The sequence below is a fragment of the Pelodiscus sinensis genome, chromosome 1, assembly GCF_049634645.1.
Source record: "Pelodiscus sinensis isolate JC-2024 chromosome 1, ASM4963464v1, whole genome shotgun sequence".
Taxonomy (NCBI): Eukaryota; Metazoa; Chordata; order Testudines; family Trionychidae; genus Pelodiscus; species Pelodiscus sinensis.
In genome coordinates, this window is record NC_134711.1 from 46,336,029 (window position 1) to 46,348,391 (window position 12,363).

General features: G+C 39.3%; 1 protein-coding gene across 8 annotated transcripts in view; it reads left to right on the forward strand.

Moving 5' to 3' along the window:
• Window positions 1-12,363, forward strand: part of TFEC (transcription factor EC) — a 189,657-nt gene that overhangs the window by 112,083 nt on the left and 65,211 nt on the right. The window contains exon 2 of one of the 8 annotated variants that reach the window (XM_075929371.1): window positions 8,037-8,075. The exons of the other annotated variants lie outside the window; for them this stretch is intronic. Within the exon in view, the coding sequence (XP_075785486.1) occupies window positions 8,037-8,075 (39 nt within the window). The remainder of the gene's footprint in view (window positions 1-8,036; window positions 8,076-12,363) is intronic. 8 annotated transcript variants of the gene reach the window in all.

The following is a 12,363-nucleotide window of genomic DNA, read 5'->3' on the forward strand; positions in this document are numbered from 1 at the left end:
GTTAAGAATAATAATACTTTGTTAGGAAAATGCTGCCTTGGCAGGTTCTTTTTTTAACAAGGAAACAGTGATGACAGAGCAATAAAGCAATTAAGGAAAATGACTAACATGGCTATACCATTACCCTATGGTTTACTCCAGCACTGATTCTTCAGTTAGTAACACGTTTTACACACAAATAGGAAGTGTCTTTCCTTGAAAGTGCTTTATCATTTCTTCTTCCTTAACTGAAATTCCAGACTGACTGTAATGAACCACTTCTCTTTTTTCTCCCCTCAATTAAGTGGGTTTTGCACAAAACATACCATACATTATTCGTGGTCACATATATTACACTGTGTTATTCTCTTGCTTGTCCTTAGCAAGCTGCTTATGTTCTGATAACAGGGTTCTGAGTTGATGCTGTATGAAGTGATAAAACTGATAGAAATCCTATCACAACTGCTAAGGTAGCTAAGCTAGTGAGTCAATATTTGTGCTTTAAGTGGTAAAAGCAGCCTAATCACAACTTGCTTTATGTTGCACTTGTAACTTAACAGAAACTGCAATTATCTTGTTAAAGCAGATGGAAAGGAATACATAATTCTGGTAACAAAATTCAGCTGTTGGCAAATATCTCCCTGGTTAACATTCATAGATCTTCAGTTGTTCCACAAATTCTTTGTCATTCTCCCATTGTTAGAACTTCCATATCTCTTGTAACTTACAATTGGGAAATATTTTTAAATTTTAAAATTATCTAAAATTTCATGTTCTGATTTCCATTATAAGACATAAATATCAACAAGCCTGCTTAATAAGATGTTTTTATTCTTTAGTGATGGTTTAATGTGAAATTCACCTCATTATTACACAGTTCATGGCATTAATTTAGAACCAGATTTGGTGTGATTTAATATTGTGTTCTTTGCTTTTAAAAATGCTGGATCCATGTTTCCAACTAGAAAAAATGAAATTTCCCAACTGAAATTTTTTTCTGTGCAATTATACATTTATAACTTGAGTTTTAGTGTTTATAGCATTTATAAGGCTTGTTAAGCATTACTTATTCTGTACCATACATCTTTGAATGAATAATCCTAATAATATCATATCCTTGGCAATCCTTAATTCCTTATTCACACAAAACTCCCCTTAAAATTAAGGGGTATCTCACCTGTTTAACAGACAGCAGGATCAATCTTCTTAATTTCATTTTCTATTTGATTAAAGTATTCTTGAGTAGATAATGACTAAAAATTATTGATTTATAAAGCAACAAAGCAAGAAAACTACCTTTGGTAGTGACAATTATTTGCATGTGAATGTTTTCCCAAGTATCCACCTTTAAGTAGCTACTCCTGTAAATGCTGACTATTATGGATTACTGCTCTCACAGAGAGCTCCTTCCTAAAGTCTACTTAAGTGAGTGAAGGTTTGTTACAGAAAGCTCTAAATGTAAATGAAAGAAACTAAAGTTATAATACTGAATGAATAAGTTGTATTTTCAGGTCAGTTTGTCTCTAAATCTGTTTATAGTCCAGCATTCTCTAGTCCAGCAACATCCATGGTCTGGCATGATTTTAGTTAGCTGGATGTCCACTTAACATGGGTATGGCGAAGTTTCTCGCAGTCCCATAATTTTTTTTAATTGCCACCAGTCCTGGCTCTCAGTGTTCTTGGCTATTTAGTTCTAATTTACCCCTAAAAGTCTTCTGTGAGCCCAGTAAGCAGTGTAAGTGTTGGCAATGCTGCTAGACAATATTGACCTCCCATAGTTCAGCAAATTCTCTGGTTCCGCACCAGTCAGGTCCCAAGGGTGCCGGACTAGAGAGGTTCAACTTGTAGTATATTCATGGTACTGTACCTAAATAGAAAAGCTCTTTTTTCCCCCCAAAAAATGGTTTCTCAAATAATTCAAGACCGAAGTGAAACTTTCATCCATCGCACATTAGAAATACTCTGAATGATTTTTTTTCAGCTAATTGAATGACCATTGAATGGGAGATGTGGTAAACTAAAATTTGTTAATATGTTGAGTGTCAAAATCATTTGACATGTATAATTGCAAGCACTAATTATGCTGTTTTTGTAGGATTTTCAGTTAACTGCAGAGTATATTAAAAATACACATCGTGCAGTTTGCAGTCACCAATTTTCTCTTCATGAATCCCCATCTTCTCTTCATCTCTGTAAGGGATATTCAGATTACTGTAAGGCCTAATAGAAGCTTTTGCAGATTTAAACATGGAAAGTACAAATTTGGGGTACACACATACTGGGTTAAACTTTTTTAAGTAAAAGTTTATTCAAGTTTAACTTGTAACTTTTGCTTACACAGTAGGCAACATTAGTGCTAAGAGAAGAGGGGGAAACATGTCTTATATCTTGCTTACTACACTCCTGCTAATACCTCCATCACCATCTCTTGGAACTCTCTGAGTTCCAGCTTTTCTGAACTAGCCCTCTTCTCTCTTTTCTTGTTCTCTTTTTTTTATGGCAAAGCAGACCTGGCTGAATAGCATGGGAATCTGTATATCTTCTTCCGCAAAAAAAGGCAGTGTAGCTGCAGCCTGTGGGGAGGAGGGGGGACAGGCAGCGAGTCTGTCTGAGGCTCCCTGCTGCCTCTGCAGGCCAGATCTGGTAGCTTGGTAGGCTACATCTGGCCAGTGGAGGGTATTTTGTCCAGGCCTGCTCTATAGCAACCACCAACTATAATTCCTCACTAGCTAGCACGTTGTATCTTTTCACTGTGTCCTGGGTGTTTCAGGTGATATAACAGCACTTTTTAAAATAATACTTCATTTCCTTAATATTTTTTTCTAAAGCACAATAACATTTTTAACAGAGTTTTTACCTCTTTTTAGCAAAGCCTTTAACATGTCCATAGAAAGTGATCAAATAGGGTTTTTTTTTCTGCTCTACAGAGTGCACATAGTCCATCTTTGTCTGTTTATTCAAAAAATATTTGTGTAGTTGGTACTCTTAGAAAAAAAGCACTTCATTAGTCCTATCCAGGCCCTGAAGTATAGCCCTCTTCAGCTTGTTTTCCATCAGATCAGTTCATGTGCTCTCACCTCAAATTGAGTATCAGCCCTTCCATTCCAGGGCTTGCAGTCTCTTTCTGACCCATGGTTGCTTTCTTAGAATTAGGCTGTCAGCCTTCCGCTATCCCAGACACTTCTGCCTTCATCTTGGTTCTCTCCACTTTTAGCAGGCCTTGTTTTCTCTCCTGGTCACAGGTATGGATGACTGTGTCCATGATTAGTAATATCCATGGTTGGAAGTCCTGGCTGCAGTGTGGTGCAATCAAACTAATAACCTGTAACTAGAGAAGACATATCTCCGTTCTGCCTCTGCTCAATATGAGGATTGTAAAACACATGAAAACATCCAAAAATGTTGTTCAATTTTTTTGCATTCTATTGCATTGTTGACGCATATTTAATCTGTGATCTATTATAATCTCCAGAGTTTTTTTCAGTAGTAGTCCCTCCTGTGGAGTCATTCCCCATTTTGTATTTAGGCAATGGATTATTCCTACTTAAGTTAAGCACCTTGTTTTTTTCCTTATTGAATTTTATCCTACTTATTTCAGATCATTTCTCCACTTTGTCAAGATAGTTTTGAATTTTAATGCTGTCATCCAGAATGCTCACAATCCTTTCCAGCTTGTATGAGCCATAACATTTAGGCTACGTCTAGACTACATCCCTTTTTCGTAAAAGGGATGTAAATTAGACGTATCGCAATTGCTAATGAAGCGGGGATTTAAATCTGCTGGGGCATAAAAATGGCTGCCGCTTTTTTCGGCAAGGAGCTTTGCCGGAAAAAAACGCCAGTCTAGACACTGATCTTGCGGAAAATAAAGCCTTTTCCGAAAGATCCCTTATCCCTTATTTCATAGAGGCATAGTGGATAGTGGGGAAGCTAGAGATTTCCACATCTGGATATTTGTGCTCTAGATGAATTTACCACGATGTGGGTACAAAACTGGTTGAAAGACCTCAGAGGATGTATCTGGTGGAGGCCCACAGGGTCAGTAGTGACTTGGATAATGGAGTGGAGAGTATACTTATAAAATCTGCAAAAGATGTCAAGCTCAGAGGCATTGCACTTTGGAGGACAGGATTAGAATTCAAAATGACCTTGATGAATTGGAGAATCGGTCTGAAATCCACAAGATAAATTTCAGCAAAGATAGTGCAAAGTACTTCACTTAGGAAAGAAAAAAAATCAAATGTACCACTACAAAATGGGAAATAACTGGCTAGACAGCAGTACTGATCAAAAGAATCAGGGGGGTATGGTGGATCACAAATTGACTAGAAGCCCAAGAATGTGATGTGGTTGCAAAAAGGACTAGTGTCATTCTGAGGTGTATTAATGGGAGTGTTGTTGGAAAGTCACGGGAAGCAATTGTCCTGCACTACTTGGCACTGGTGAGGCCTCAGATGCAATACTGTGTCCAGTTTGGGGCACCACACAAATGTGATATGTGGGCAAATTAGAGAGAGTCCAGAGGCGAGCCACAAAATGCATAAAAGATTTAGAAAACCTGTGAAGAAAGGTTAAAAAGTAATGGGTATGTGTAGTCTTGAGAAGAGACTGGCGGGGGGAGGAGGGAGGGAAAGAAAGGGAAGAGGGAGGGCTGATGACAGAGCCCTTAACATATTGAGGGTGTAGTGGTGTATGTACAGCCCATCACAGGGGTGATGGTAATCAGGGGCACGTACACTGCCTGGTCAGATGCAGGATTGTTAGCAATCGCTGTAGTCCATAAAGATCCACCTGAGGTTTAGGGTAGTTGAGCTGAGTGGCTCAAGTCAATAACGCTGTCCCTTCTCTCAGGGCAGTACAGTCTACGGGTCAAAGTCCGTGAGTAGCCCTTACTCCAGGACAGTATGGCCTACTGGCCAGAGTCAATAGGATTGGTGGCCAGCATCTCAGTAGGAGGACTTGGGCCCACCCTGCTCCACCGGGTCCCAGCTCAGGGCCCTGTGAGCAGCAGATCAGTCTACCACTCACTCCCTTGGTGGGCAATCTGGCCAAAACATGCCAACTGTACTAGCACTGGTGAGGTGGCATCCTACATAGTGCTTGAGTCTCCCCGTTCTCCAGCAGTGGCTTCTCAGTGGGGCTCTGCTGGGGCTGTGTAGCAGCAGTCTCTTGGTCCTTCGAATCTCACTGCCTGGATCACTGGCTGCTGCAGCTTGGGATCTCTGGCTAGAGGTCCTTGTCCTTCACTGGCCAGCCCAGACTGAGCTGCTCTCTTGCCTTTTATGCTGCCCCAGCACATGCCCAGTCTGGTTGAAGGGGTGGGACTTCTTCCGCCCACAGGGTTTTTACCCCCTACTGCTCTAGTGCAGGGTATGCACTCTCCATCACAGAGGGCTGTTAGAAAGAGGATTATGATCAATTATTCTCCCTATCCAAGGAAGGTAGCACAAAATAATGGGTTTCAGCTGTAGCAAGTAAGACTTAGGTTATCTATTAGGAAAAGCTGTCTAACTGTAATGGTAAGCTAACTCTGGAATAGCCTGTCAGTGCAGGTTGTGAAATCCCAGTCACTGGGGCTACGTCTACACTGGCCCCTTTTCCGAAAGGGGCATGGTAATTTCAGAGATTGTAATAGGGAAATCCGCGGGGGATTTAAATATCCCCCGCGGCATTTAAATAAAAATGTCCGCCACTTTTTTCCGGCTTTTAGAAAAGCCGGAAAAGAGCGTCTACACTGGCCCCGATCCTCCAGAAAAAGCGCTCTTTTCCGGAGGATCTTATTCCTACTTTGAAGTTAATCTACTTTTAAGTTAATCTTTGAAGTAGGAATAAGATCCTCCGGAAAAGGACGCTTTTTCCGGAGGATCGGGGCCAGTGTAGACGCTCTTTTCCGGCTTTTCTAAAAGCCGGAAAAAAGCGGCAGATATTTTTATTTAAATGCCTCGGGGGATATTTAAATCCCCCGCGGATTTCCCTATTACGATCTCTGAAATTACCATGCCCCTTTCGGAAAAGGGGCCAGTGTAGACAAGCCCTGGAGGTTTTAAAGAACAGTTTAGAAGAACTCCTCTCTGGGGTTGTCTAGGTTTACTTGGTCCTGCCTCAGCTCAGGCATCTTTTTTAAGTCCCTTGTAGAACTACATTTCTCAGAGTAACTGTGCTGTTTGGTCTCATTTCTGGTTTATTTTTCACTTCCAATCTTTCATTTAAATGACATAGTGTATAAAAATAATCCCTGTAGTATGTTTGGTTTGTTTTAAGATTATATACTGTTTGTAGACTGCATGTTTTGAAACTTCGATCCTTCTGGGCTAGGAAGTTAAACTGTTCTTAAATGCCAATAAAGATTGCCAAGTTATAAAGACTTATATTTTACTTTTAAAACCTGACAAGCTAGCCTTAAAGCCTTAGGGCTCCTTTCAGCAAAAGTCAGAGTGAGATGATTTTGGCCAAGGAGCCATCAGAGGTTCATGCATCTTGACTGCATGAGTTCAATTAAAGAGCCAAAAGTCTCTCCAGTATTCTAGTGCAATTGGGACAGCAAGCTTTGATGATATCCCTGCAGTCGTATAGTATAGCTAGTTGTCTTCATGCAACTCATTTCCTACTGAATGAATGTTGTGTGAACAATGATGTTAACAGACAGACACAGAGGAAGGAAAGGACTGAGACCAACCAATGAATGTTAGCAAGTATCTCCTTAGGGAAATCCTGTCAAAATAATCACTCTCCCAATTGTTAAAATCACTTTACAGGGAATGGCCAGTTCTAAGCTATAGCCTCTAATGGTCACATGCTGTTGTGTTGATCTTCTGTCTTTCTGGCCATGGGAGAGCTGTTGTTCTACATGTACTTTGTCATACCTTGCAGAGAGCTTTTCCTTATGCAGCACTGGTATCTGCAGTCTCTTTTATTACATTTGACCCACATTGTCAAATTTCTTCTCTTTGCTAATTTGCTGGACCACATTTTTTATCTCCTTTGGCTGAATTGTGTATATTTAAACTTGTTTCCTATGGCCATCGCTCTGACAAGTGGGTGGGCTTTTAGTAATGGTCTATATATATTAGGGCAGATTAACTGTGGGCAAGGCGGGTAGTTGCCTTTCTATCCTGGGGCCATGTGGATTCCTCTCTTACCTTAAGATTAAAGGACTGCAGTTATTCAGTCTTTACTTCCTCCTTTTAATCTAACTCACTTCTCTTCCCAGTAGCCTCTAACTTAGAGCTGGGTCAAAGTATTTTTCAAAGTATTGTGAAAAAGGTCAAAATGTTGAAAATGTTTCTATTTTGCAGAGCTTAAACCAGACCTATTTTCTACTAACAAACTGTGAATTTTTACCCTGTAATTTTGTGTAAAAATCTTACCAAGGGCTATAATTGAAATGATGATTGACATTTTTCATTTAGCAAAAATCAAATTTGATTGTCAGCAACTATTTTAATGATAATCACACCACTGTATTCAAAGATAGTGTCCAAGACTTTGATCCCTGCAGACACTTTTTGTGCTCAGCTTTAACTCTCAACTTTTTTTGCTGTCTTATTAGCAAAACTTTTTCTTATATAGTATCTGTCAAAAAACATTGACTTGTTAAAGGTTTCAAGCCATTTTGTACACATTTTTACAACCTCAAAATTTAGCATTTTCATTGTAAAAAAGATCTGCTATGAATGTTCTATTCTTCTCCTGGTCCTGGTCTTACAAGCTGCTGAGTATGAGAAAGGTAGCATTGAAGTGCATTTTGTAATACACTCTCACATTCAATGGGGTCACGCCGGGGAAGCAGTGTCAGTCACATAAAACAGTTTGCAGGCATGGAGTCCTATTTATCCTTGTTATTTACAGGTTTCATGTAGGCCAGAATATGAAACATTTCTGGTTGTATTTTGCCATTTGGAGCACACCTGGAACCGTAATGTCATTCATGTTCAGCAGTTTGTCTGTCAAGTTAGAAAATTGTGGTTAATTTTAATTAGATTCTGGACACTAAAATGGGCTTCATGGGCGTTTTCAAGGTCTCACTGAAATAATGACAAAGTTCCTTTTGATTCTAGTGGGAGGAGGATCCGACCTTCATGAAGATCTCCCTAATGGTGAGACTAGAATACTGCAGTTTAAGGTCTAGATTTGGGAAAGTATTTAAATGAGTGCTTAGATTATCCCTATTCAGGAGAGCACTGAAACATATTCTTAACTTTTAACATAAATTTAAGTCTCAGGACTCATCTAAGCAGAATATTAATCTGTACTAGAGATATGTCAATTCTAGTGCACACTAGTATTTTGCTCAATAACGGGCCTGTGTGGACCCTGTTGACACGCACACAAAAATTTCCCTAGCATGCATTAATGTAGCACTGTTTGGGTATGTCTATACTACAGCACTAATTTGAACTAACTTAATTAGAATTAGTTAATTCGAACTAAGCTAATTCGAACTAGTGCATCTAGACCTAAAAACTAATTCAAATTAGCATTTTGCTAATTCGAAGTAGCATGTCCACATTGAGTGGACCCTGAACCGAGGTTAAGGCTGGCCAGAAGCAGTGCCGGCAGGGCATCGGGTTAGGACTTAGAGCGTGGAGCTGCTGTCTCAGGCTAGCCGAGGGCTGTGCTTAAAGGGACCCGACCCCCACCCCGGACAGACACTTCTCAGGGGTTCCCCACTTGCTTGTGTAACTCGATGAGGGACAACAAAGTGGTCCTGGCTTGGAGTGCCCTGAATGCCCACACTCACATCACAGCACTCGGCCATCAGCCCGGCTGCACTTGCCGCAGGCTGCCATCGGGGGGGGGGATCAATCGGGGGGCTGCAGGAGAGCTTCCACCCCGAGAAGCCCGCAGAACCACCCCAGTCCTCCCCATCGGGGGCTCGTACCCCATTCCTCCCTCACCTCCTTCCACTTACCTCTCCCTAGCCCCCCTTCCTGATGTACAAAATAAAGGACACGTATTCAAAAATAGAAACTCTCTTTATTGAACAAAACTGGGGGAGACTGGGAAAAGGAGGTGGGAGAGGGGAAGAGAGAGGGTGGGAGAGGGGAGGGCAACTAAAATGATCAGGGGTTTGGAACAGGTCCCATATGAAGAGAGGCTGGGACTTTTCAGCTTAGAAGAGAGGAGACTGAGGGGGGATATGATAGAGGTCTATAAAAGCACGAGTGGTTTGGAGAGGGTGCATAAAGAAAAGTTCCCGCCAGCCTGGTCCAGGGAAGAGGCAGAGGGCTGGGTGGCAGCGGGTGGCTGGTTCGTGCCGTGCAGGGTCTGATGGCTGGGTGCTGGCAGGCTTGCACCTGGCACGGGCACCGTAGCCAGACTGTGCCCCTTTAAGGGCTCCGGGGATGGGAGGGGTGCAGAAGAGTTTCCCTGGTGGTGCCCAGAGTGGCCACCAGGGAAAGCTGGGGAGGGCTAGCCTCCCACTAGTTCGAATTAAGGGGCTACACAGCCCTTAATTCGAACTACTTAATTCGAACTAGGCATTAGTCCTCGTAGAATGAGGTTTACCTAGTTCGAATTAAGCGCTCCGCTAGTTTGAATTAAGTTCGAACTAGCGGTTGGTATGTGTAGCGCCTATCACAGTTAATTCGAACTAACGTCTGTTAGTTCAAATTAACTTTGTAGTGTAGACATACCCTTTGAAACAAAACTACATCAATGTGCAGTAGGAAACTTTTAGTTCACATGAGGAAGGGTGTTCATGGCCAGTTCTTCAACAGCATATTAGTGCTCACTAGAATGTACACATCTCTAGGACAGACTAACGTGCCCAGTTGACAAGCACCCAGTGACTTATTTGTACTTACGTACATACAGAAATGCTTTCCTGAATTATAACTTAAATGACATTTTCCCAAGATTATATCATTTGTCTTCTTTTTGGACAAAAATGCCACGTAACTATTTCACTGGAATATAAATGGCAAAAGTTAATAGATTTCTTCATAGCTGATTTTTTAAAAAGTTTTTTATTAAATTTATACCATGGTTCTAATAATGACTGACAGCCATGATAGAGAATTTTAGAATTCTTCCCCTTCCATTTGTAGCTGTCAGAGTTATTTTAGGACATAGAGATACCAAAATAGAGAAGACAGTAGCAATTGTCAAAGATGTGGCCTTTGTGAAAAACCTTAAAAAACACACTTTTTAAGTCTCTTCACCCTTGAAAGAACATTCACAACTTCTTGATGAATATGATGTCAAAAGGTTAAACAGGATGAAAAATAATTCATTAGAGTCACATGAGAATTTTGTTTTAACTTGAAAGCTGCTATATGGCATCAGCTAAACACAGTTATGGATTGCCAGACTGGATGTCTTTTTCTTTTGTAATCTCTCTTCATGCATATTAATAGAAAAGGTCTCTCATAGTCAGATCAAAGTTCCAATCAACAGAATTTTACATAAAATAATTAATTACTGTGTTTAACTTGAATAATTGACATCATCACACATACGTTGACAGAAGCCCTAAGACGAGCAACAACATTATTTGGTGATACATTTTAGATAGAATAAAATTGTTTTATTGTTAACTTTAATTGAAATGTAATTTTGGTATGAAACAGTGTGACAAATACTTGCTGTTTTAATAAAGCTTAACAAGTTTAACAAGATGATCAGGACAAATAAACAATGTATATTTGGTGCTGCTAGCAGTTAGGAAAGGCATCATCAAATATGCTATCTTTCTGAAAGCTACTTGAAAACTCACAGAAAAATAATAATAGTTTATGTTGCTGTTGCACTTATCTTAAAATGAAATTACAGCTTCAGGTTCTTACAGAATATTTTATTAACAAAGAAGTCGTAATTCAGAGATTATTTTCTAGTACTAAGATTGGAAGAACATGAAATCCTATAACTAGAATAGTTGCAGTTGAACATTTGTATTCCTGTCAAATAGTGATTAGGGTGTTCCCATCAGCATAGCTGTTATTACCACCTGAGAAGTTTATTTCACAAATAGTTAAAAATATGGTAGTACATTGATCTTTTACGCAAGCAGGAAAACTATAGTGAAATCCATTGAGTTGAATCCACTATAACAAGAGTGAATTTAATCCAGCGATTGTATTACAGGACTTTCAGTTTTAATGCTGTGCTGAAAATTCAGAATTTCTTTTAATCAAAGAAAAAGGAGCCGTAAAGCAGCCAAATTTAGAGATTCATAGAGTAAACTTCAGAAGGACATTAGATAATCTCATCTGATATCCTGTATATTACAAACTGTGAAATGTCATCCATTAACCCCTGTATTGATTCCAGTAACTTGTGTTTGGCTGAAGCATATCTGCTAGAAAGGCATCTAGTCTTTATTTGAATACATCAAGAAATAGAAAAGCCATCACTTCCTTTGTAAGTTTGTTGCATTGGTTTGTTCTAATGATTAATAACCTGGATTGTTACAAATGTGTGCCTTCTTTTCAATTAGAATTTGTTGGGTTTCAGTTTTCAGCCACTGGTTCTTGTCATGTTTTAGTTCATTAGTTGAAGAGCTAATTTTCTCCAAGTGAAATTATTTCTACACTTCAATCAATCCACCTTTCAATCTTCTTATTTGTAAACTAACTAGATTAGGTTCTCAAAAGTTTGTCACTGAAGGGCATTTTATCCAGTCCTTTATTAATTGTATGTCTCTTATCTATACCCTCTAGAAGTTTTTAGCATACTTTTAAAAATGTGGATGTTAAAAATGAAATCAGTATTCCAGTACTGGACTGACTGGTGCCATATATCATGTTTAAATGACCTCTCTTCTTCGACTGACTGCATCTAATGATCTCAATAGCTCTTTTTTTCCCCATAGCATCATACTAGGATCTCCTGTCGAGTTGTGTTTTCACTATTACCCTAAATCCTGGTCAGAGATACTGTTTTCTATAATACAGCCCACTGTTCTATTGGTTTAGCCTTCATTCCTTGTGCTTAGTTGTGTAACTTTGAATTTGATTGCATTAAAACTAATTTTGTTTGAATGATTTTCTTACTTTTAACATGAGTGCTACAAAAACCATAGAAATTGTTTGTTTTCCAATTGAAAAATCCCAACAGCAAATAATCAGGTTATTTTTCGATTAAATAAACAAATTGGAGATTCTAGCTATGACATTATGTAAGATACTAATTTTACTTTGATTTTTAATCTAAATGTTATACTTGTGCAGAAATAGAATGTATATTACACAATTTTACCACAGATTTACAACAGTCAAGATGTGTGCTCAAATTAGAAAGTAACCAAGACTTTTGCAGTTGAATCTCTAACTGCTAAGAGGGTTATATTTGTACTCAGCTGACTTTATAAATTAGAAATGCAGTAGATATGAATGACAAGTGAGCTGATATTTCAAAAACAAGACTTAAACTTTCCCCAGAATT